We start from the raw sequence: 26,497 nt of genomic DNA, 5'->3' as shown, positions 1-26,497 counted from the left end.
GCGAATCAGATATAATGGCGAGCTCGATGCTCATCATGCAAATTAGATAAGTTTCATGAGAAAGCAAAGAATGAGATGGTTAGGGCATATGAACAGAATGCGCAGAAGCAGAGCTGCCAGTATAGAATTCCAACCGCTGAATTGATGTGGTCACAGCTGACCTGCACAAATTGCGAATTAGGAACTGGAAAGACGTAGTAGAGGATCGACCAAGTGGTCGAGCAATGGTCTGCACAAGACTGTAATGCTGAAGATGATGATGATATAGTACTATCGCGGATCGAGGAAACTAACTCTTTAAAAAAAGAACTCGGACTTAAAAACCGAAGTACGAAGTGTTATTGTTTTGAATTTCTTGAAATAAAAAACAAAATAACCGTATGGAAATTTTCTTTATTTTTTTCTTTATTAGAAAACAATTTGGTTTTTTATTTATTTAATATGTAATAATAATTTCTTTTTCATTGTTAAATTTTTTTATGCACTTTTATATTCAATAATAATTTTGTTTACATTTTCGCATTGGTTGCAAGAAAATTTCATCGTCATCATAATCATAATCATATTCATTATAATAATCATTCATCTTTATCAGTTGATTTAAAGTTAAATATATGTATGTATATATATTTGTTTGTTTTCATTTATTTGCCATTAAAGTTCTGGTTTGTATCATAATTTTTATAAGTTTTGAGTTTTTTTGTTGGTTTTTTTCGGGTTTTTTTCTTTTGGTTTCTTAATACATTTTCACAGTTTATTGTCGTTTCTCGACATTCAATCTAGCGTCGAGAGAGAAAAGGATAGATATAGTTAATATAGTGTAATTATAATTAATATTATGCAATTTAATATTTGTTTTTGTTTTTACTATCATTCTCTTGGTATGTGTGTATTTTGGTTTGTTGGTTTCAAACATTCTTTAATAATTAAATATTGTGTTGTTTTCAAAAATACCTCACCGTCTGGTTTGTATGTATAAGTAAATATGTAAGCATGTTATTATTTTGTTGTTGCTGATTACTGATTGTGTGTATTTAGAAACTTAACTTTATCGAAAAGAAAATATTTAACATTTACATATGGATGCATGTGTGTGTATGTGTGTATGAGTGTATCTGTGCATGTATTTATCGAATTGTTAATTCAAATTCTGCATTTATCTAGCTGTTAAAGTTTGTTGTGGAGGAGAGAAGAGTTTTGAATATAAATTAAGTTTTATACTAACAATATGTATTACAGTAATAGCAGAGAACACTGATGCCGACGACAAAAAGCAGGCAGGAGAAATGTACAAGTTGTGCTGTTATTTTATTTTGCCATACACCAAATCATGTAATTTTACATTTCATTGCAAACGCCATATTTAATTCTTTTGACTACGCTCAGTTATGTTAACTCTCGTATGTTAAATTTCTCCCGTTCGTGTTGGAATTACAAAAATTTCTTAGCCGCGTTTTGTTAGCATTTGACATTTAACAGAAACATTCGTTCTTAAACGCTCTCTATACATCAATGCTCTCTGGACTACAGTGGATTTGCTTGTGTCGGCGTGCGAGTGTAAATTTTTGAATAAACGCACCTAACATTTTACAACAACAACAAAATTAACGGGGCTCGATGTCATGTTCAAAGTACTGCTTCTATAAAATTCTTATGCCTGCATATGGATGTGTATGTATGTGTGTATGTGTAATTGTAAGCAAATATGGGATAGGAAAAATGTGTTTTATTACTTAATTGAAATTTTCTACTTTTATTTAATATTTTGTATAAGACTTTTTACTTCTTCGTAAGTTTCAATGAGTTAATTTTCCTAACTGTAGTTAATTTCGTTTTGACGTGAAAATTCTACATGAAACTTGACCAACTGCATACATACAGCAAGTGTGTGTAGGTAGGTACGTAAATGGTACCATACGTCATGAGATAATATAAAATAAAGTCTGCTGTTAAAATCTCTTCGTCAGTTTTTTTGTCACATTTCCGTAGAAGCTTTTATAAAATTGTAACATTTGTGTGAAAACTTCTCAATGCTATATAAGTATGTACTATGTAGTATTTACGTACGTATGTAAGTATGCATGTAAATTAAAGCGAGCTGTGCCTAGCTTTTAACTTTTTCCGTTCATAAGTGATAAATATTGATTCTTTTTTGGATGTGTGCCACCAGTTTTAATACATTTCCACTGATTTCGTTAAAATATATACAGAGACATACATATACATATATGTATATAAACATATTTACATACGCTGTGATGTTTGTGATGGCGTATGCAACTCTGTATGCACTTTAAATACTTTGAATGCATGTATGTATGTGTGTGCATGTGTTTTGTATGACTTTAACTACGTATAAGAATATAGATGTGTGAAGCTAAGTTTCTATGCATGCATGTATGTATGTATGTACGTATGTATGTTTATCTAACTGAATCACTCAGTATGTAGGTGCTTCTTATATTTTCTCTTGCTTTTGTTTTTCTGGTAAGTAGGATGCTCTCAATGGATGGCTTATGTTTTGTGCTTACGAAAAATTCTGTTAAGTTTACAATTTCTCCTTCGAGTATGCAACGAATGGACGGAGAAATTCTGAAAATATTGTATGAACAAATGTATGTATGTAAGAATGCATGCACTTTGGTTTTTTTGTAGTCTTTTTTTTGTTTTTGTTTTTCGCTCTAGGTGAATCCGCATCTACGTAAGTTCACTACACTAGCCGTTTAACTGGTTGATTTGCAAAATTTTCAAAAGTCATTTCACTGCTCATTTGTGCGTTCGTTTTTTGTAGAAAACCTCTTTGATGAAAGTGATGAGTGTACGTGTTAAGAATTAGTGGCTATTTATTTTAAATAAAACCCATTTTCAAGTGTCAAACTAAATAAAAAGTAAGTATCTGCCACCGGCAATAATCGGAATCAGTTATACATGAATCATGAATTGGAGCAGCGATTATGTATGCAATTTACATAAAGGGCGATGGTCCAGTCTAGAACGCTGCAGAACTGCAAAGAGTTTTGTGTTTCAAGCCCGAACAGAAAACTGTTCAACTTTCCTTTAAAACTTGGCACAAAAGACGTTCGGTTGATGGTCGGTATTATTACAAGACACAGTCCACAACACGGAGCATGTGACCAGAGCAAGGCTACTAATAGTGGGTTTCGTTCCAGTTTCGTTCTCTCAGACTGGAGGATATTTTTAGACTTGCCAAATAATCTGAAAAATTCTCACGAGACTAGCTATCTCTGTCTCTATTCTGTGCTATCTCCCTGCCACTTCCCTCCTTTCTTCCTTGACTATTATTCCTTTTACTTTCCACCGAGTTACCATTCTCTCGGTGCTCCTTGGCTCCCCTTTTTCGAGTTTCAATTTCAAGTATCTGCTTATGAAATTAACGAAATCAGAATAAGAAAAGTCAAACTCCACCCAATTTGCATTTATGTCGCATTTGCTGGCTAATACCTGCAACAGGAAAAAATAAAGCAAAGGTTACTCTTTCAAAGTTGCGAATCATGAAGCGACAATTAAACGAAATTTTCGGCCACCAACTTAACCCAAAGGGCATACATGCGCACATTCACAAATCTAAACTCTGACACTGCCTGCTGAATTCCTTGCATGTATTCTCTTCATTTCGGCCACTCAAGAAAAAGTTTGCAAAATTTAATTTATGCAGCGCAAATAACAAATAAGTTCAATTTGATACCTGTAGCTTCACCTCATTTGATTGCATAGCAGCTACACAAGCACAGATGCTCGCTGACAGCACTGAACTTTAGCTCGGCCCACATTGAGCATACAACTTCCTTTTCACTGCATCAACCAATTTATAGCGATTAGCGCTAACTACTTCGTCCTTATCTCTCAGCCATCTGTAGCGCTGATAGTTCATTTTGCGCAGGTGCATTAGCGCCCTGCCATACTTTCGTTTGAACTCTCCACAGAACTACTTTCTTAAAGATCTGAATTGAGTACTCAGCTGTTCCTTAGTTGGTTAGCTATTCTCTGCGAACAAATCGAATCGATGATGATGTGGAAGTCTTGAAACCTTGTTTTTGGCTCTACTTTCGAGTTAAACATCTATCTGAAGCGAAATTGGTTGGCTATGCGTGTAATAACCACAATAATGATCAACAGACTGAGATGGGCAGGTCACATATTACAGGCTAATACCGATTACCCACGCTCTCTTTGGAAAGCATTGGTGGTTGAAAACGGCCTTTAATCATTAATTGATTCATTCTAAATATTATAAAATATTGACTTAAAAGCTTTTACTGCATGAAAGTAGTGAGAGTAGTCTGACTGCTAAGTGATTAAGAAAATTGTAGGCAAGCCTTCCTATTGAACAAAGTTGAGAAATTTACGAAACTTATTTTTGCAGTAAGCGCTGGGTTATCCTAACAGTGAAGAGGCACATTTGACTGAGGTGAATTTTAATATCGACGGAAATTCAACAAAAAAGTCTTTGCGTATTTTTCTCTTATGTATATACAAGGTGGCGTGAAATCAAGGATCCCAATTTTGTTTTTGAATAACTTTTTGTTGTTGTTTGTTATTGGTTAATTCCTTCAAAATTAATACTTTTCGATGAACAACTTTTACTAAATCAAACAAAATATTTTGAGTGATGTTTATTTAGATCTTTGCGCGTCCCATTGCTTGTTTGTTTGTATACTGCAGCTGTTTACTTCACAAATATCAAATATGATTGGCGTATGAGGGCTTTTGCAAAAATTATAAATTATTCGATAGGGTGATTAATTTTGCGCCACCTCGTATTGCAAGTAAATAAGAAAAAAAAAATTGTAAAAACTTGAAAACGTCCGAGGATTTTTACAAAAATTATACATCTTTCGATAGGGTGATTAATTTTGCGCTGATGACGTTAATACTTGAAAACGTGCGACGCAATTTGCAAAATTTATAATTCATCCCATAGAGTGATTCATTTTGCGCCACCTTGTATTAGGAGTGAATGTGGGACGCAATTTGCAAAAATTATAAATCTTCCCATAGAGTGATTAATTTTGCGCCACCTTGTATTAGGAGTGAATTAGAAACAAATGATTATTATAATTATTAGGGTGATTAATTATGCGGCACCTTGTATTACAAGTAAATGAAAAAAAAAATTATGTATGTAACTACTTAAAAACGTGCGACGCAATTTGCAAAAATTATAAATCTTCCTACATAGTGATTAATTTTGCGCCACCTTAAATTAGAAAAAAATTATTTTGCTACTTAAAAACGTGCGACGCAATTTGCAAAAATTATAAATCTTCCTGCAGAGTGATTAATTTTGCGCCACCTTGTATTAGGAATAAAAGTGCGACGCAATTTGCAAAAATTATAAATCTTCCCATAGAGTGATTCATTTTGCGCCACCTTGTATTAGGAGTGAATTAGAAACAAATTATTATTATAATTATTAGGGTGATTAATTTTGTGGCACCTTGTATTACAAGTATATGAGAAAAAAATTATGTATGTAACTACTTAAAAACGTGCGACGCAATTTGCAAAAATGATAAATCTTCCTACATAGTGATTAATTTTGCGCCACCTTGTATTACGTTCGAGGTTAGTTGCAAAAAACTATACATTTTCCAATAGGGTGATTAATTTTGCGCCATGAAAAAAGCTAAATTGTTAAAAATTAAAAACGTACGACGCCATTTGCAACAATTACAAATCTTTCGATAGGGCTATTAATTTTGCGCCACCTTGTATTACAAGAAAATGAGAAAAAAATTAGGTTACATCTTAAAAACGTACGCCGAATGATTAATTTTGCGCCACCTTGTATTATATAGTATGTAAATGAGAAAAAAATTTAGAACGTACCACGCCATTTGCAAAAATTAGAAATTTTTCGATAGGGTGATTAATTTTGCGCCATGAAAAAAGCACATACTTACACATGTAAATATGTATGGAAATAAATGGTTTTGGGCTTCTCAATTTGCTATGCCAAATATTAATGTTTTTTGCGAAGGCTATAAAAATCATGTATGTTTATATGTGTTGATATATGTACATTTGTATATGTATGAGTGTGCACATTTTATGTAACTTGCGAAAGAATTGAATCAGCTAAGGTTAGAAGTTGTTTTCTCTTTTTCTATCGAAGTAAAATAACTTTTTCTGCATAACGAAAAGTGTTGATTTTGCAATTTGATTTGGTTTATGATGCAATATTTATTTATTTATTTTTTGTTTTCACTTCGTTTTATAGTTTCAAGCAGGTATCGTTTTTACAGCTCATTCTATTATAAGGTACTTTGAATTTTTTAAGAATATTTTTTATTGTTTTTTTTTTATTAATGAATCTGTATTATAAATTTTATTTTACAAAAAACAAACAAAAAAACTATTATGTAGCTTTTGTGTAATTGTGTGTGTGTTTTTATGTTTTTTTTTTGTTACATGTCTATTGTATGTACACTGATATATTATTTGAAGAAACGTAAAAAATCTAATTTTAAGTTAATATTATCGGGGAAATATACAGTAAAGTATATAAAAAATGGCAAAATAAATATAACAAAATGTAACTCACTAATCATTAATGACAGTTACCGCAAAGTTAAAAGTTTCTCACAAGCATTATCTTTCAGTAAAAGAAGAACAAAGGATTTTTGCCAATTTTATTTATATATTTATTTTTACAAGAGTAACAATTAGCCAATTGCCAATTTATTCGAGGCTGATAGTTGTTTTTTTAAGTTTTTGGAAAAGTGGAATAGCGTCTCAACATAGTGGCCAGTTCTGACTATTTTTCATTTCTTTAGGTGGGTAGGGGAAATGGTTGAAGTACCTCTTTGGCACTCCTCAAGTAGCGCTAAAGCGAAGTTTTGATGACGTTGTGAGACCTCCAACTTTCATTTGTTTAACGTCCAAAAAAAATCCAACAAATTTATTATAATTACAACTTATAGAACCATTTTTGGAATGCAGTTTTATAGCTAAAGGAATTTAAGTATAATAAAATGCAAGTTGGAAGTTGCTAACAAATATTGTTAGGTTAGGTTAGGTTATGGTGGTAGTCGGTCCGTATGACCAACTCATTTACACCTTACAGGTCCATTGTGATACCACTGTGCGATATGGGAACCTTGTTTATTTATCTTCATGAAAGTATTTTGAGGCTCTTATGAAGCGCAGCATTGGTCCTATCCCCACGCCAGACAGCTCTGTAAGAGAATTAAAAAAGTATTTATCTAGACAACCTGCTCTGATTTTAGCTAAGGCTGCACAATTGCAAAGGAAATGCTCAACTGTTTCTTCCTCTTCGTCATCTCTGCAACTTCTACAATATTCATGGGAGAAAACTCCCTGTCTCAAGGAATGCCTGCCAAATAGCCAATGACCGGTGACACAAGCCACGACCTTCGAGATATCGTCTCTTGAGAGTCCAAATAATTCTTTTGTTCTTCTCTCGTTTATTTGCGGCCATAGTAGCTTAGCTGTTACGCATGTATCTTCACCTTTCCATGACCTATTGGACTCTTGGATAATTTTGTTTTTCATTTTTAATTTACTTATGTCCATATGTATCCCAATGATACTTTTGTCACTGAGCAGTTGAAGAGGACTACTTTTCCTAGCTAGCTCACCGGCTTTATATATATATAATTGGCACGTACACCCTCTTTGGGTGTTTGGCTGAGCTCCTCCTCCTATTTGTGGTATGCGTCTTGATGTTGTTCCACTAATGGAGCGACCTACAGTTTCAAGCCGACCCAAACGGCAGATAGTTTTTATGAGGAGCTTTTTCATGGCAGAAATACACTCGCATTCATTGATTTCAATGCCGCCTGGCTATCTGAGAATATGTTTATAGTGGTTTTTGTTACGGCAGCAACAAATATTGTTGGTTTTATATTTTTTTTTGCCTTGCCAATGTTGCACATTTTTTCCATGTGACCAAAAAAAAAATTAAATGTCGTGTATTTTGAAAAATAAACAAAGCCGGTACCAATGTTAAGGCGCTGGAGCTATTCCGCAGGCTGTATACGTCTAGGTTGCTGTAAAAGTTTAGTCAAACTTAATAACCAGTTGTTGTAAGTTCTTTGTCAGATGTTTATTTACATATCTTCATATTAAAATTAGTCTTAAATTAAAAAAAAAAAAATTGTTATTAAAAAAAAAAATTATTCCCAAATTGTCATGTTCAAACCGAAATGAATCAATAATTTCTTCCCTCATAGTGCAGTAAATTTGCAAACTCAGTCGAAGCCTGCGAAAGCATAACTTTGAAGACACTCGTTCCACCTTTGGGAGGGATCAACTGATTTGTTGACGTTATCGGGGTTACGATAGCGGTTTGTTTACAATGCGATTGTGTTGGTGATATACGAAAAAATTTACGCAATTCGCTGTCATCTGAATTGCTCTAGACATTCAATTCTATCTATTCAACATCTGCGAAAAAACTTCTGCGGAGCATAGTTAAGGCGCCATGCTCTATAAGGAATAGCGACCTTCATCGTGATCTTGGCATACCAACCGTGACTGAGGTAACGCAGCAATTTGCTATGGCTCACAAACAGCGACTAAATAATCATGTCAACAATGCAGCATCCAGCTTACTTCGTCTGAATTTATCTCGAGGACGATTAAAACGCAAAACGGCAGCAGAGGTTATGGAGAGCGAATAGCGATTATGTTGCTTAAATGCTTCTTAAAACAAGTTAAATTATCAAATGAAAATTACTTATTAGTATCCTTTTGTATATAGTAGGCGCAATCGTGCAACACTTCTACACAATGTCGAAGAATCGTGAATAAAAAATGAAAAAATAAAAATAAAATGAAGCCTAAATTGGACGAGTGTTCGAATAGGAGTGAAATACGCGGTCGGATTTCTGCTGCTGAATCCCCGATGACGAGGTAACCGAAGTTACTCTCCTAATTTTGCTTGGAATGGCAAACCTAGTAATCTATCATTCGTGCCACCTTGGACTGGCGAAGTGAGAGAAAAAGGGCTTGTTCATGGTACTCAATAACTGATGCAACTTTGCTACTCTTTTGCAATTCTGTTGCAGATACACAGCTGATACTTAATCTAAATATTGAGGATATTGTGCGCGATGAGTGCACAAGAAAAGGCTCTGAACTTGACTCTCAGCGAGCTGTACAGAACATAAGCATTCCTCTAAACGAACTGTCCACTGCGATTGACTAGAGCGTAATCGCGGACACCAATAGAAGGTGGTGACCAAAACGCTCTAGCTAAAACTGAATCTTAAAAGAACAAAATGTTTCCTTGGATTCAATATATCAACTGCCAACGTTCTCACAGGTGTTATAACCGATTACTGCTCTATTGGCACCTTAGCAATGGTATAGAATGGGTGTACCTCACAATGACTTCTGCAGGAGCTGTGGAGATGAAGAAGAAATTGACTTGGTACAACACCTCCTATGTGAATGTCCTGCACTTCAAAGAAGCCGTGCCAAATATCTTGGCGATTATTTTTTGTAGACCTGGGAAATTTGCAAAATGTCTCACTGGAGAAACCAGTTACCTTCTTAAAAAGATCTAAGTCATTTAAGTAACTTAGTTAGGGGATGGAAATCAAATGCAGGTATCAAAATGAACCTTAGGGTCACCGAGTGTCTTGTTCTAGACAAGCAACCTGGCTGACCTAACCTAACCACACTAAAAACATCTCGTTGGGCTATGTGTCTAATTTCGTTCCAGGTGATGGTGGAAGAGCTCTCATCGGAGGATTGTGCACATCTAAGTTTGTGCTGGGCATCCTCTGCGCCGGCTTCCTTGTGGGTTCTATTGGGAAGCCGTTTTGACCACACAGCCAACTTCTCTTTGGAAAGTGTGTCCAATCCACTTCAATTTTCGTCTTTTGATTTCAAAATTGATTGGGCTGCTATTAGCAATCGAAAGTTGGTCAGCATTGGAGACTGTTCTTGGCGGCATATAATCTTTAGGTATTTGTTGATAAACTATTAATCGACAATACGTCGCAAAGACCTGAAAGCCAATTTTGAAATTAAAAGTCACTACTGCGCGCTTCTTTTCCACGCCTAGACTATTTCACGCATGCAAATGTGTGTATGTCTTATGCGTATTATATTAACCCATGAGGTTTTTTTTGCAATGAAGTGTGTCTACTATTAACTGATTTACAATATAGTGCTGTTCGTTGCTATTTTTCCAAAATTTTTTGCTTTTTTTATAATTCAAATTAGAACGAAAAGAAGAAGTGGAACTTAAGGTGAACCTAAGACGTCTTCAATTCGCCACTACTCTGTTCGCTGTCTCTGGAATTTGCTCACTTGACGAAAAATTTGCATATGACAGTAACGATAAAGTTATGGAGCAAGATTCACCGCTAGCGAGTGTGGTTATAACTCATAAAACCGGTACAACTCACTATTTTCATTGGAGCTAACGCCATTTCAAGAGAGTTTCATACGACCGCATAATACAGGGAGATTTTTATTGCTTTACGCGAATTCTCTTTTCCAGTGTTGTTTATTTATGCCAGTTGCTTCAACATTATTTTTTAATAATGCTAACGCGATTGAAGAGACCTGATAATAACTCATGCGGCTTCTTGGCAATCAAGTGGGTCTACTATTAACTGATTTGCTGCGGGTGTTTTCACGAAAACGAAATGCATTTCAGCGCTGTTCGACGCCACTTTTCCAAATAGTTATGCTTTTTGTCTTTTTTTTTTAAATTAAAATTAGAATTTAAATTAGAATTAAAAAAAAAGAACTGGAACTGAAAGTAAACTGGGTTCTCCAGTGCAATACACTGGGCTGCAATTTTAGCATTGCGGTTTTACGATCCATTATCAGAAATCTAAAATAATCTAAATATCTAAAATAATAATAATAATAGAATTATGTTGAAAAATTTGATGTACTTTCTTATGTTCGTCTGTGTGTGTGTGATTATGTGTTAGTTCATAAACATAATCGCTTGAATAATATTTACAAATACTTTTTTTCTGCTTTCTCGTTTTTTCATATCAATATATTATTCAGCACAATTTTTTGTTGTTTTTTCTTTGGTTTTTTTGATAGAAATATGTGTCGATCGAGTTTTTGATAATTATTTATCATAAAATTCACATTCGTTTATCTTTTTGGTTTTACTTAAACTCAATCAAGTTAAGCTTGTTTCTTCTTGCTTTTTGCTTTTAATTTGTTTTTATTTATATATTATATATTTTTTCATTTGCATATTTTCTAACGATAGTTTTACATATTCATTCACTTATGATTACAAGAATATTACGTAATAAATAATGCCGTCAAAACCTCACGTCCTTTCGTTTTTGTTTTTGTTTTAATATTTTTTTCATAATAAATCCTTTTTACGCATCTGCTTTGCTCTATATATGTATGTGTGTATGTATTATTTTACAATTTTGTAGTATTAAATGCATCTTTTATCTGTCATCATCTGAATCATCATCAACATCCACATCGTCATTGTCGGCACTACACCTATGATCACTATGATACATACATATCTACCAATCACCAAAATCGTAGCTATCATCTTTCTATTTTTCGTTCTCTTCATCTTTATCTTCAACTTCATCTTCATCTACATAGTCATAATCATTATCTCATATTTAGCTAAAAAAAACATAATTTAAAAATATTCTAAATATATTTATATGCATTTTTTTGTTTTCTGTTTTTTTTTTTTTTGTTTTGTCTTGTTTGTGTGCTTTTTACTTCGTTTAAATTCAAAAAGTTTCCGTTGAGCTGCTCTCGATCGACGCCAAAGCACCGGCACTTTCGTGCGCCCACTCTGCGCACACGTACACGCCCACTTTGTATAACTTGAACCGCCCGATAATTCGGCTAAGCACTTTGCGTCATCGCTCGTCCGGTATGCGACTCTCTTTGTTTGTTTTCTCTCCTTTCTCTGCTCTCTCTCTCGTACGTTCTTTCCATGCTCAGCTATGCAAGCGACTTAACATCGCGGCGCTGCAGTGGAAGCAGCTCTATGCAGAGGTTACTGTAAGCATATATAAGTAATCAGTTTACCTGCACGATAGTAAAGTAAATCTGAGGGCTTATGAGACGGATAATGAGCAAAAATTAGTGGCAAACGTGAAGAGAATATGTACATTCGAGGATATATTTTTTGTTTTGGTGTGATTGTAAAGGTCTTGAGGGGGGATACGAAAACTTGCAGGTCAAATGGCTATCAATTTTTGTTTTGTTTTTAGTTATATGTAAAAACTTAAGAAGATTTTTAAAAATGTGTGTTTTTAAATGAAAAAAAAGTTTGTTTGTGTTATACCCAATACCAGTAAAGTATCAGCAGAATTGCTTTTCAAAGCAAAATGGCGTTAACTAGCTCAGCTTATAAACTGTCTAAAAGCGCTGCATTGTTTAAATCCTCCGCACTTACTAAGTGTTCGCCAAGATGTTTGTGTGCTTATATTGGCTTTGTGGTAGCCACTCACTCAGTTCACCTGCATCTCTTCGCCTTCCTCTTCTAGTATGACCGATTCACCGGGCCAAACAATAGGGCGTCCCTAGGTTTTTAAATTTTTAAATTGTCAAATTTTATAGTAATCTTTTAGTGCTTTTTTAAGGAGATGTTTAAGTTTTTTTTTTTTAATTATCAAAGCTAGCTCTAGACGTGAACTTTTTGCAGTTAATGATGGTAGAATTACTTAATTAGCTTTTCTATTTCGCTAAACATTTTTCTTCGCCAGAATATACTAACTCAGACTAGGTGCGAGTAAGCCGAATGTTTAATTTACATTTTTTTAGGATGAATTCATTAGCCTAGAGGATATTTACATACTTAAATACAATGTGCTTTCTAAAGAAAATATGACTTTTTTTATGTGTGGCTCTTCTGACTTCATTTATTGGCAATTACTAGGTTGTTCAATAAGTTTTTCGGTTCGATAAAAGAGGGTGTTGTCATTAACCTTTGTTTTATGTTGATACACTTTTTATATGAAAGTATGTGAAGTTTCATTTCAATCTGTCAATTCGTTCTTTGTTTACAAGGAATTTAGTATCGATGTGTCACAGTATCTTCTACAATTGAAAAAATCAAGTCTTGGGAAGGGATTGAATTTTTATTTTTGAAAGGTTTAAAAGCAAAGGAAATTTTTGAAGGAATGTTGAAGGTGTATAAGAGCTCTTCGCCATCAATTAGTACAGTAGAAAGATGGGTTGCTGAATGTAAACGTGGCCTTCGAGCCTTGAAGACGATCCACGTCAGGAACGTCCAAAAACAGCACAAACAGCAGAAATCGGAGAAAAAATTGGATATCGGACAGGATATCGTATTGAAAACCCGTCGAGTGACTGAAAGAGATTTAGAAGAAGCCCTAGGCATCTCATTGGACAGTGTGAGCAATATTTTGACTGAAGTATTGAAAGAATAGGTGTCGCAGTTGCTAACAATGGAACAAAAACACTTTCGAATGCAACTTTCTCAGGCACATTTAGAATGCTTTAGAAAGGATAAAGTGGATTTTGTGCGTCGATTCATCAGTCAGGTTGAAACTTGAGTCTATCATCTTCATCCTAAATCAAAACAAGAGGCTAAATAGTGGTGTGAACCTGGTTCTTCGGCTCCGAAACAAGTTTTTGCCCAGAAATCGGCAGAGAAGGTGTTAGCATCAGTTTTTTCGAATGCGAAAGGAATTTTTTTTACTTTGAAACTAGTAAAACAATAAATTCTGATTATCATTGTAACTTTTACTTCAGCTGAAGGAAAAAAATCGTGGAAAAAGACCCAGTTTGCAAAAGAAAAAATTTTTTTTCGTCAGAACAGTGCACCGAGGATAAAGTTGCGCGTCGATTGATCACTATGGATGAAACTTGGATCTATCACCATGATGCTAAATTAAAACTAAAGGCTAAAGAGTGGTGTGAACCTGGTTCTTCTGCTTCAAGACGAATTCGTGTACAGAAATCGGCAAAGAATCAAATTGGTTTGGCATCAGCTTTTTGGGATGCCAAAGAAATTTTGTTTGCTCGTTTGTAGATTTCTTGCAATCCGGTAAAATAAGTAACTCTGAATATTATTGTAACCCCTTAGACCAACTGAAGTAAATCTTTTTCATCAGCACAATGCATCGTGTCACAAGAGCATTTTGACAATGGCTAAAATCAATGAAATACAGTTCGGTTTGTTTGAGCATCCTCGTATTCACCAGATTTGGTCCCTAGCGACTTCCATCTGTCACTAAAGAAGAAAAAGCATATCATGCCTGAAAAGCATTTTTCATCAAATTATGAGGTCATAACAATTGTGGATTTTGCAGCACTTCCAGATTCCCACTTTAGGGATGAATTTCGTAAATTGGAATCTCCTTGGAACAAGCGTATTGATATTCAGGGAGACTACTTTGAAAAATAAATTCTATTTCAATCCATAAAATTGCGTTTTTCTTATGGAACCGCAAAACTTTCTGAACAACCTAGTATCTAAGTAAATCTATCGCTGATGCACTGTTAACATTTTCGCCGCAATGGAAATTTGGAGTAACCAATGCCTGTTAATGCAAAATTGCAAAATTATTGATATTTTGTGAACACACCCGTATGTCCTCAGTCATAGCGCCTCTGCATGACAATTAGCTTTTAGGAGCAGGTTTTTATTGACAGGAATTTTGTTGTTGTTGTGCGCTTAGTAAAATTTTTATCAAAACGTTTCGACTGATGCGCAAAGTTTGTGTTGAGGAGAGCAGAATTAATGAGCAACAATGTGGCCAATCGAAATTGTGCGATTTTTCATTTCATTGAAGAGAAATTCTGGAAATTTGAGTTGACCATCTCGAAAACATCAAGTCAGTAAATTTTTACCGTAGAACAAAATAGAAAAGATAGTGAGAAAAATATAGAAAAGTTCGGGGTTTTTGTACAATTTTACTGAAACACTTCATCAATTGGCGCTTTTAACATAAAAAATTTTTGGTATAAAAATCGCTTTTTAATTCTAATTAATAAGCCTGCCGCTGATTGGTGAAGAATATTCGCTCGATTACTCCCACATAATTCATACTCCTTCAATAAAATGCATTTAGCGATGAGAAAAATGCGTTTGGTGGATGCAGAAGTCATCCAAAGTTTCTTATAGACGCCCTGGGGAACATTGCGTTAAACAATGAATCGATTTTGCAAAAACAACCAATAGAAAAGATCTCTTTTATTTAAGTTCCCTTTTGTTTTAATTTTCTTAAATTTACAAAGTTCCGTTTACTTTAGAAAGCAACTTGTACTACTTGCATACGCTGGACCTCAATGATGTGAGGCCTTAAATAATGCGAAAAATGTAAAAGTAAAGGTGTAAAGCTTTTTCGGTAGTATCTGAACTAAGTGGTTTGGTGGAATTTAATATGTTTTTCGATAATCTTCTATATACATATTGTACATATCGTTTCAAGCACATACAAGTACACAGGACCGTATGTATATATGTAACTATGCCGCTATTATGTTTCTATGTACAGCTTTGATGAGTTGTCGCTATCGCAGTATTGTTCGAAGTTTCGCTAGCTAATTTATATTTATTTATCCAGCCAACGATTATTGATTAAATTTTAATCTAATTTTCAGTAGTCTACATTGTGATTAGCCATTTTGTTTTGAATTTACGTATATTTTTACTACCAACCTATGTTTTTAATTTAGTTGTTAAAAAATTGTGTGCGTAATAAAAATGCAATAAAGTATTTAAATGAAAGGAAATGCTTATAAGTGTATGTACAAATATTTTTTACGGTTAGGAGTTACATTTATTTAAACTACTGAAATATCCACATAGCATAACCTAAAATTTGGTTTTCTTCCCAATAACTCATCTTACCAACAATAAGAGAGCAATAGGTCAATTGTGACAGCTGCTTCACTAAAATAAGCCACTGACCGGAGTCAACTAGTTAAACATTTATATTAAAAAATGATCTTGTGAATGTGCTTTGCAATCACGAGCCCTTGGTGTAGAACATGCAGTTTGAATTATACAAGGTGAAGCCCGAAATAAACAAGACTGAGCTAAAACAGAAACGTCAGGAGCTTTGTTCTGATAACTTCAAGTTTATTTATTCAAACTAGTCCTCTCTGGCCTCCATACACTGTTTTGCGCGATCTAAAAGCTTTTCGAAAGAGTGTTTCAGGGTATTGACCGGACTGTCCTTCAGGATGTCGGTACAAGACTTTTGGATGGCCTCTACGGACGCAAAACGTTTTTTTTTTCATGGCCAAATGCAATTTTCCGAATAGGTAGAAGTCATATCATGCGAATACGATGAGTTATATGTATATATAATTGGCGCGTACACCCTTTTTGGTGTTTGGCCGAGCTCCTCCTCATATTTGTGGCGCGCGTCTTGATGTTGCCCCACAAATGGAGGGACCTACAGTTTCAAGGAGCTTTTTCATGGCAGAAATACACTCGGAGGCTTGCCATTGGCTGCTGAGGGGCGACGGCTATTAGAAAAATGTTTTTCATAATTTTGGTGTTTCACCGAGATTCGAACCAACGTTCTCTCTGTGAATTCCGAATAGTAGTCACGCACCAACCCATTCGGCTACGGTGGGGAGTTATTGATGGTTAAAATGCAATTTTTAGTCACAAAAGTGGATCGATGAGATGGTGCATTATCATGCAATAAGTGCCAGCTTTCTCCTTCGCGGTATTCAGGGCGAATGCGATGCAACAAACGCTTCAAAACGCCAAGATGAAAAATTGCATTAACGGTTTGGCCCATTGGCATGAACTCCTCGTGGACAATTCCCTTGGAATCGTAAAAACAAATGAGCATGAACTTGATTTTTGACTTCTCCATACGCGATTTTTTGGGTGGTGACTCGTCTGGGCCCTTCCATTTGCCACTTTGACGCTTAGTTTCAAGTGCATGTTGGAAACACCACGTTTCATCACCAGTTACAATGTTGTAAATAAAGTTCTTGACTTTTCTCGTCTCTTTAATAAGTCTTTAGAATGTTGAATTCTGGTCCTCAGTTAACTCGTGCGGAATGAAACATGCGCAGGCCTTTCGTAAGCCCAAATGATCAGTTAAAATGCGATAAGTCGATGCTTTGGATATATTCAACTCCGATTCCTTGAATTTCAACGTTGATTTCGGTTCATTTTTAATAAATTTGCGAACAATTTCGATGGAGTTTTCGGTGATTACTGATTTTGGGCGGCCCGTATGTTCATTGTCATTTATGTCCTCACAACCATCTCTGAAACGTGTAAGCCACTCATGAACTCTGGCACGAGATAGACAATTATCGTCATAAACTTTTTTCATCATTTCAAATGTCTCGGTAAACGTTTTACCGATTTTAAAACAAAATTTGATATTACCTCTTTGTTCGAAACTCATTTTTGTACCGATGAGACAAACATACTGGCACTTTACACGCAGTACCTTCGCTTTCACTGAACCGAATACCACCATGCTTTCATTGGAAGTCAGCTAGGGATGTAACTCGAACGCACTAACTCATTAAAAACATGGCGCCATGGTAAATATTTTTATGACGCCAGTCTTTTTTATTTTGGACTTCACCTTGTATAACATTTTGTTAATAAATGTTGCAAGAGGGGGGGGCTGCTATGTATCGACAAGTACATGGTATGTATATACATACAAGGTATATGCAGGTATCCTATTCGCATTCGTACTCATACAATTTTATTCGAATCCGCATTTCCCTTCATATTCGCATTCGGCTTGGGATTTGTATTTGTATTCATATTCATGTCCATATCCGTACTTGTATCTGTTTTCTTATCTATATTCCTATTCGTATTGGAATTTGTATTCACATTCGCAGTTGTATTCGTACTCATATTCGTACTCGTATTTGTATTCGTATTCATATTCGTATTCACATTTGCATTTGCTTTCATATTCGTTTTCGTATTCATATTCATACAGATATTTGTGTTGACATTGGTATTCTCTATTCGTATTCGTATTCATATTCATATTCGTGTTCGTATTCGCATACGCATTCGCTTTCGCATTCGTAATAACAATTGCGTTTGTATTTCTCGGAGTCGGTACGGCCAATGAAGTCGAATAATACTCGTATTTCGCACGATTTAATATTCCACATTAAGTTAAGGCTACATACATATACGTACATACATATGTAATTGGTCGAATACGCGTGAAAATCCAGCCGATAAAATGCTTTAAATGCTACGAGTTTGGTCTCCTGGCGCGAAGCTGTAAAAGTCCGTTCGGCATGATAAACGCATGTTAGAACTACGGAGAGCCGAACTATAAAGCCAAAAAATAAGCGAGGAGTGCTTTCTACTCTGGAGGGAACTTATCCAGGCGAAGTATAGTGAACTCGGGAGGGTCTAGACTACAACGTAGGCTGACGCATACAAGAAAGGTAAAAAGTGTTTTTCTGTACGGGACATCTATCTGATTGCACGTATAGAAACCCATACACACCCGAAATGAGATCCTTATACCGGCCTTGTGTTACTGGAGTATATAGCGAAATAGACATTTTGGCAAGGGATATGGCTGAATCCTCAAAAAGTAAGTTGAGTTATCAAGCAGTGAAAGAGAGTTGTTGACAGAAATGGCAGAGTCGGTGGAACAGTTCCCCGAATGGACATTGGGGACCTATCACTTGATTCCATCTGTAAGAAATTGGCTAGACAGATGACAAAGGGGTGTGGATTTCCAACTTACCCAAAATATTGACAGGAAACGATTGCTTCAAACTGTATTTTCATAAATTCGAATATGACGATGACCCATACAGCATCTTCTGTGCAAATAAAGTTATTGAAACCGAAAGGGTACAGTTTCGACATTACATCGAACAACCAACAACAATCGTTTGTGGAAGCGGGTATTTATACTTGAAGAAGAGGAAACGTGTTCTTTAATTTCAGCGCAAAAAAACGAATGGAACTGAAGCAATGGCATATCACTTGGATGGCTAATCAATGGAGATTTGTACTAAAGGTGATGAGTGGAAGATCGAAAGGATAGCTTTATATGCATGTGCTGCCACGTAGGAAAATTAAACTAAGACCTGGGCTGAATAGTCCTAGATCTAACACATACATGACACTAGTTTTATTGCATTCACCTCTTTTTCAGTTAGTACTAACTTAAAAAGACAGCTGGTAAAATTTCATGATTTCTATTCATTAGTTCGTGAGTTATTGTGCTAAGAGTGACGCCACTTTTGTTATTTTCAAAACAATGGATTAGAAAGAATTTCGTGTTTTAATTTTACACTGCTTCTTGAGGGGGGAAAAATACCGTTCAAGCGAAGCAGTGTCTTGATAAGTGTTATGGGGTCTTCGTTCCATCGGAAATAAAAATGAAACGATGGTTTTCTGACTTTAAACACGGTCGTAGAGAAACCGATGATGCAGAACGCAGTGAACGTCCAAATGAGGCCGTAACCCCAGAAAAAATCAAAAAATCCGAAAATCGTTTTGAATGATCGAAAAGTGAAGTTGCGTGAGTTAGCTGGCATCGCAAACATATCAAAAGAACGTGCTGGCTTTATATTGCATGAGCATTTGACTATGAGGAAACTCTGTTCGAAGTGAGTGACGCGTTTGGTCACTGTTGAGTTTCATCAAGACAACGCACCGTCTCGCAAGTCAATCAAAATAAAGACAAAACTACATGAATTGAACTCCCATATCCGCCTCATTCGCCAGACTTGGCTCTCAGCGACTATTGGTTGTTCGTAGACTTAAAAAAATTCTCGCCGGGACTTTTGCTCGAATGAAGAATCGCTTAAACTGAGACCTATTTGAGGAAAAAGATAACACGGTCTACAAAAGTGGTATTGCAATGTTAGAGCAGCGCTGGAATGACTGCATTGTTCTTGATGGAAATTACGTTGATGAGTAAAGCTAATTTTGAAGCAAAAAAATGTGTTTTCTTTGTTAAGGCCGGGACTTTTCAGACTAGACTAAAGTACAATTAGGTAAATTTCATATCATAGGTTGGGTTGGGTTACATTCGGTTAGATTAGGTTATTGAGGCTCTTGCTCTCCATCGAGTGCAGATAGTTACATAGAATAAGGCCAAGCGGCGCTTCATAAACCTTTGGTCCAATTTGAGTTTCCACATATACGAGGTGTGTTCCAAAAGTATCGCGAATTTTGAATTTTCGCAGGTTACGTATATTCGAATTTCGATTTTTTTGTGGCGATAAGTTGGTACTCATGTCTTTCACTCATGCCGACGAGTTTGGCCATTTTGAATGTTCAGTTAATTGTTGACAGCTACTTTGCTTGCACGTGTTTCGGCTCGTCTTCGATTTTTACCTATTCAAAAAGATCGATCAAATAATCTGTATCAATTTTTGTGTGAAAAACGGAATTAAGTGCGCGGATGCATTCCAAATGTTGACGATGTCATACGGAGAAGCTACTTTGGACCAAAGCCGCGTTTATCGGAGGTACAAAATGTTCTCAGAAGGCCGAAAAGATGTGAATGACGAAAAGCGTGCCGGACGCCTCAGCTTTTCAACAACAGACGAAAGAATTGATGAAGTGAAGAAAATGGTATTGGCCAATCGTCGAATCACCGTTAGAGAAGTTGCCGAGGACCTAGACATATCGACTGGCTCGTGCCATTCGATTTTTTCAATGATTTGGGCATGAGACGGGTCGCCGCAAAATTCGTATCAAAACTGCTCAATTTCGACCAAAAGCAGCATCGCATGAGCATTGCAAATGTGCTGCAGAGGGTCATAATTGGTGACGAATCGTGGATTTATGATTATGACGTGGAAACCAAAGCTCAATCATCTCAATGGAAGCTGCCGCACGAACCAAGACCGAAAAAAGCGCGCCAAATTTGGTCGAATGTAAAAATTCTGCTTACCGTTTTCTTCGATTGTAGGGGCGTTGTGCATCATGAGTTATTGCCACAGGGTAAAACGGTCAATAAAGAATATAACCTGTAAGTTATGCGCAATTTCTGCGAAAAAGTCCGCCAGAAACGCTCGGATTTGTGGAAGAACAAAAACTGACTCTACCATCACGATAACACCCCTGCTCACACATCGTTGCTTGTGCGCGACTTTTTGGCCAAAAACAACACCCTAATGATGCCACAGCCACCGTATTCCTCAGATCTGGCCCCCTGTGACGTCTTCTTCTTCCCGAAACTGAAGAGGCCTACGATTGACGAGTTAAAGACGCCATCGAAGGAGGAGCTGAACAAGATAAGGAAATGATTTTGTGAAGATTGAAAAAAACGTTGGCACAAATGCATAATATCTCATGGGGATTATTTTGAAGGGGACAAAATAGATATTAATGAATAAATAAATAATTTTTGAAAAAACACAAAATTCGCGATACTTTTCGAACACACCTCATAAGAACTAGGGTAGGTTAGTTTGAACTTGGTTGATCCTGTAGATCGCAGTAATGGAACTAAGCTTTTATGTTTTTTAGCAGACTGTTTTACGGTTTTTTCATTGTGTCTCATTATTGGTTTTGATGAGTTACGGTATTTGCAGAATTTGGATCAACACGTGCTATGAATGGTGTGTATGTATGTATATATATACATATGACGATATACATATGTACACGTGCGTTATTATTTACAGTTATATATAATAATATTTTAAGGGAAATTTGCAAGCAAAAACGAATCGCTTCAAGATCATTCAAGTCATGCAGTTATAGAAAAAAAGTGTTTATTATAATAATTAAATGTAAAGAAATCAAATGCAAATTATTGGCGAGGGAAATGTTTGACTTTTTCTAAAGATGGATAGGACATACCTAGAAACTACGTTGAGCGATTCAATGCCAAACGACTAAGTCGGTGAAATGTTTACTAAACGAGTGTGAGCATTGCGATAATTTTATAACTGTTATCTAGTTTTTATTTCAATTTCATATAAATTATTTAAATTTATTGTTACAGATTACATTTTTGTTATATTTAGCGTTTTTTTGTTTTCTTCTTTCAAGTTTTCAAGAATTAGCTATAGTGTTGGTTTATGTGGTATATATAAGTATGCATGTAGTAGTTAAGAAGTTGTATTATTGACTGGCTGTTGTGTAGTGTATATATGTACATAAGTACATATGCATGTTTGTATACAGTTATTAGTATCCCAAGCGTGTTGTTTTCGAGTAAGTAGCGATTTTTTAAATGGATTTTTCTGTTTCTTGTTCGAGCGTGGAGAACGAGTACTAAATATGTGGGCGGACACAGGCAATTAAGCATTTGAAAAAAGTAATTAAGTACATAGAATCTTTTGTAATTAGGTGAATATATAGTAAGTAGAAATGGGTAAAGTGAAATATTGAAATTATTTCTAAAAATATAGTATTTGCAGTATCAACAATTGCAATGAACAGGTTTTGTTAAAGAATTCTTTTTTTTCGGTAGAGTGTCGAAGCCTAAACTACATTTTAACAATTTTTTAGTAGAACGGATTTTGAATTTCTTCTTCTTGCATATCAATTTCGTTTCCAATTTCAGGTCTGATTATTAGTTGCGAGTTGTAAAATTAGTGTCAACAACGGCTACGTAAATCTGATTGGGGAAAGTATTAGTAATGTATGGATAGTGTTTTTTTTTTTGTTTTTGCAAATTTTATATATATAACTAATAGTTGCGCAAGTAGCGTTGGGTCAATACATATTCGGTGAATTTTTGTGAAAAAAATTGCATCTAATTTATTAATTTTAATATTGTTTTAGTATGGATGCGTGTGTACTCTACAGTTTAAGTGAGTCAAGTGATGCAATTGATGAGCGCCTAGATAGACCTAAATTAGTGGGACAACTGACCAGTGACGTTGTTCCAAAGAGTTTGTACCAGCCGATAACGATATTCGATAGGTTTAAATCGTCGAGCATTATTTGAGCCACACCCATAAAAACTTTCTTCTCAATGCGGCCGTAGTCACCCCAAACAGTCACCTATAAATGAGAGAACAAAAAATTTCATATTTTAATTATTTCACACAAAATAAATAAAAATAAAAAATATAAAGAAATTTTCAAGGCAGACAAAGAAAGAGGGAGAGACTCGAGAGAGAATGAGAGAGAGAGAGAGAAAGTATATATATCTATTATAAATAAATTCGCAACATTTGCAGAGAATACAAATAGACAAAATTTACAAAAAACGGAGAAGGGTCGATCGGTGTAGGTAAACGCCGGACACAAACCGTGGCAACAACGCGCACTACTCCGAGCGTTTATCACCCGCACAAACACAGCGATTCCAGGACCGCAGCAACGGCACAAACTACTACAAGGCAATACCAATAAATCCGACACCGCACTATATAGTACGCACCAGCACTACCCAGGAAACGGAAATAAGCGCGAAAAAGTAGGCACCAAAAAAACTCCAAAAAATTGGGACCAAAAAACGCCCCAAACAGTAGACACCAAGGAAATATAACGCCAAAAAGTAGGCACCAAAAATATATTTCCTACAAATTTACTCCAACAAACAAGCGCCAAAAAGTAGGCAGTGTTATTTCTCACTAGAAATTGGCAACCACAAAGGAAAACTCAGGAAAAATAGCCCAAAGTGTATCTAAGATATATATAAGGTATAGTCTCTCTCCTTTTCCTCTACGTTATATCTCTTTTCTATCTCGCGGAACGAAAATGCCCAAAACGTTGCATGGCCTTGAAATTTTACTCTCCATTCTCGCTCGTCCATCGACGCCTAAGAAGTTTCACTTCAAAACTGTGCATTTTATTCTGTGAAGGACTCGAGTCTACCTACAGTTCAATTAGCTTAAAAAACAAATTTATTCGTTTTAAAACTAGTTCTTTTGAATACTTTAAGTATTTAGTAGGGCCACCAGTGTTATCAGTCACTGCTTGAAGGCGTCGTAGTATTGATTCAACTGGTTGAGGTATTGCTTAGACTGGGTATTATTAGGGTCATTGCTTTATTACAAAAAACCCAACCTTACTCAAGACCCAAGTATTCTACTGATGCCCGCAAATGTTATTCCAATATGTTTTCATATTTATATCGGCCCATAGTACCTTCAATGAAGGTCATCTTTCCCACGCCAAATGCAGCTATAGCTCCCCAAACCATTACGATACCTCCGCTGTGCTTGACAGTAAGCATCAAATTTTTCATATTCATATGCGCATGTCTTCTCCTCCACCTTTATATTGAACTTTAATTCATCAGTTAATAAAACTTTGAATCAGAAACAAATGCCTTTGTCAATATGTATCTGTGCAAACTTAAGCCGACGGCGACGGTTTTTTCTGAAATCAGAGGCATTTTACGTAGTGTCTTGCCGAAATATTCGCTATTATATGATATCTCTTAATAGTTCCTGGATGAATACTTTTCCACACTTGCATGATTACTTTTGTCGACTTCTCCTTTCTGGATAGCTTATATGGGCGGCTTCATACCGTTTTTTGTTGGTTTGTTAAATTTTCTTGTTATAAAGCGAATGAAATAATTTAATTCTTACAAAACACTACACCAACAGTTTTTTCAATTATTGTATACCTTCTGGCCTTCGAGGAAGTAAGAAAATATGCTGCGGTATGTGGACTTAAGTCCTTCGCTGTATAAGTGACGAAAAAACTGGCATTGGCGTCATGACCTTTTAACCCGTTTTATGACGGGCGTCTCTGGTTTTGGACGTATTTATTTGTCGTGTGTCTCAATAAACCCATTGTGATTGTAATGCAATAAAACTACTAGCAAACTTTGAGGTGCGGAGTAGCCATATTTCTTATATTTTATATTTTATATTTTATAATATAGTTTATATTTATATAAATAATTTCTTTTCCTTAGTTTCAACTACTGGAACAGGAGGAAAGCATAAAATCTAAGGCCTGGTAGATTAGCTACTAGAATGACTACAAAACAAAAATCACAAACTCTCACTATCTCTACAGTGTGTTTCAAAAGGCGCACCTAGACACGACAACGCACCAGCTTACGCGTCAGCAGTTATGCCTGCAAAATTAATGGAAATAGGGTTCTAACTCTTTTCACATCCCCCTATGCTCCAGATATGGCTCGCTCGGACTGCAATTTGTTCCCTAATTCGAAAAATAGCTCGCGGGAAACAGATTTTATTCAAACGAGGCGGCGACTGCAGAAACGAATGGCTATTTTTCAGACTTGGACAAATCTTATTACTAGGAAGGGATCAACAACAATGCCGGACATCAGCTGTCTGTTACTTGGCTAACTGACAGTCCGGAGTATTGTTTGCAAGCGCGCGGAAGCATTTTGCCGAGAGTAAACGCGAAAAAAGAAAATCAGTAATGGATTCCAAACGTAATAGTGCTTTGCATGGTATTTGGCTGGAAAATCACAACCAGCGATTGTTCGTGAGCTCGAGCACCTTAAAGTAAATCAAGTTTTTGTTTATCGCACCATTACTCGTTACAATGCTACTGGTAGCATCGCAAAAAGTCATGGAGGTGGTGGCACCGACAAGGTGCCAATCAAATGGCGAGAGAACAAAAAATATCTGACCGTAGCACCCATCGCATACTGAAAAATGATCTCACAGTCAAGCCTCACAATATCCAAAAGGCGCCTGATCTCGCACCAGAGTTGCTTCGCTTGGCCGAAAGCGCTCATTTTCGGAACATTGTGTTTTCCGACGAGAAATTTTTACAAATTGAGCAATTCGTAAACTCCCAACAAGACACGGTTTATTTGACCGACCGTTTATACGAGAGTTTGAGTAATCTATTGGCCACAAGGAGGCTGCACCCACCTGCAGCACAGGTAATGGTTTGGGCCGCTATAGCCACAGATTTGCGCTCTCCAATCGTTTTATCACGCCTAGCGTCAAGGTGAATGCAAAATATTATCGGGATGGTATTCTGGAGGTTGCTTTGAAGCCGTGTGCAGACAAACATTTCGGTGGCAGACCATGGACGTTTCAGCAGGTCTCGGTATCGTCTTGCAAAGCTCGAGTGAACCCAGAATGGCTAAAACCAACGTTTCCAAATTTATAACGTGCACAATGGCTCTCAAATTCACCAGACGCGAATCCGATGGATTATTCTCTTTGTGCCATTGTGGAGAGCGAGGTCCGAACTAAAAGATTCTCGAGTCTCGAGGCGCTGGAAAAAGCCATCGTCCGCGAGTGCGCCAAAATACCTGCAAGTCACATTCGGGCAGCGTGCAATTCGTTTCTGGTTCATCTCAAGGCCATAGTCAAGGCAAAAGGTGGTCACGTAGAGCAAAAGTAAGTTGATTCTTAATTTTGTATCATTTTCACAAATTTTTTACTATGAATTGAATAAAAGTAATTTTCGAGTGCCGAGCCCTTTAAATTGATTGTTAATTTTTTATTATTTTCACACATTTTTTACTTTGCATTGAATAAAAGTAATTTTTCAAACTAAATTTATGACCTTTTCAATTGGTTACACTTCGAGTGCCGGACCCTGTGTATTATATATGTTATATGTATAATTGGTGCGTACACCCTTTCTGGGTGTTTGGCCGAGCTCCTCCTCCTA

At 36.0% G+C, this 26,497-nt stretch overlaps 1 protein-coding gene and 1 long non-coding RNA gene across 4 annotated transcripts in view; both read right to left on the bottom strand.

Annotated features, from left to right (window-relative positions):
- Nucleotides 1-375: 375 nt before the first annotated feature.
- On the bottom strand, nucleotides 376-3,315 carry LOC129247821 (uncharacterized). Its single transcript, XR_008582580.1, has 2 exons — nucleotides 2,064-3,315; nucleotides 376-2,023 (listed from the first exon to the last, which is right to left on the bottom strand). It is a non-coding gene; the product is annotated as an uncharacterized LOC129247821 (long non-coding RNA).
- A 6,386-nt stretch (nucleotides 3,316-9,701) lies between these two features.
- Nucleotides 9,702-26,497, bottom strand: part of LOC129248902 (regulating synaptic membrane exocytosis protein 2) — a 168,792-nt gene continuing 151,996 nt past the window's right edge. For 2 of the 3 annotated variants that reach the window (XM_054888520.1, XM_054888527.1), the window contains one exon: nucleotides 22,727-22,930. In XM_054888520.1, coding sequence (XP_054744495.1) covers nucleotides 22,727-22,930 — 204 coding nt within the window. Of the gene's footprint in view, nucleotides 12,011-12,409; nucleotides 12,537-22,726; nucleotides 22,931-26,497 lie in introns of those variants that run through there. The other variant, XM_054888516.1, reaches the window with a different exon arrangement.

Source organism: Anastrepha obliqua, chromosome 1 (assembly GCF_027943255.1).
Source record: "Anastrepha obliqua isolate idAnaObli1 chromosome 1, idAnaObli1_1.0, whole genome shotgun sequence".
In the NCBI taxonomy this organism is placed as follows: Eukaryota; Metazoa; Arthropoda; class Insecta; order Diptera; family Tephritidae; genus Anastrepha; species Anastrepha obliqua.
This window is presented reverse-complemented; position numbering and strand designations above follow the sequence as displayed.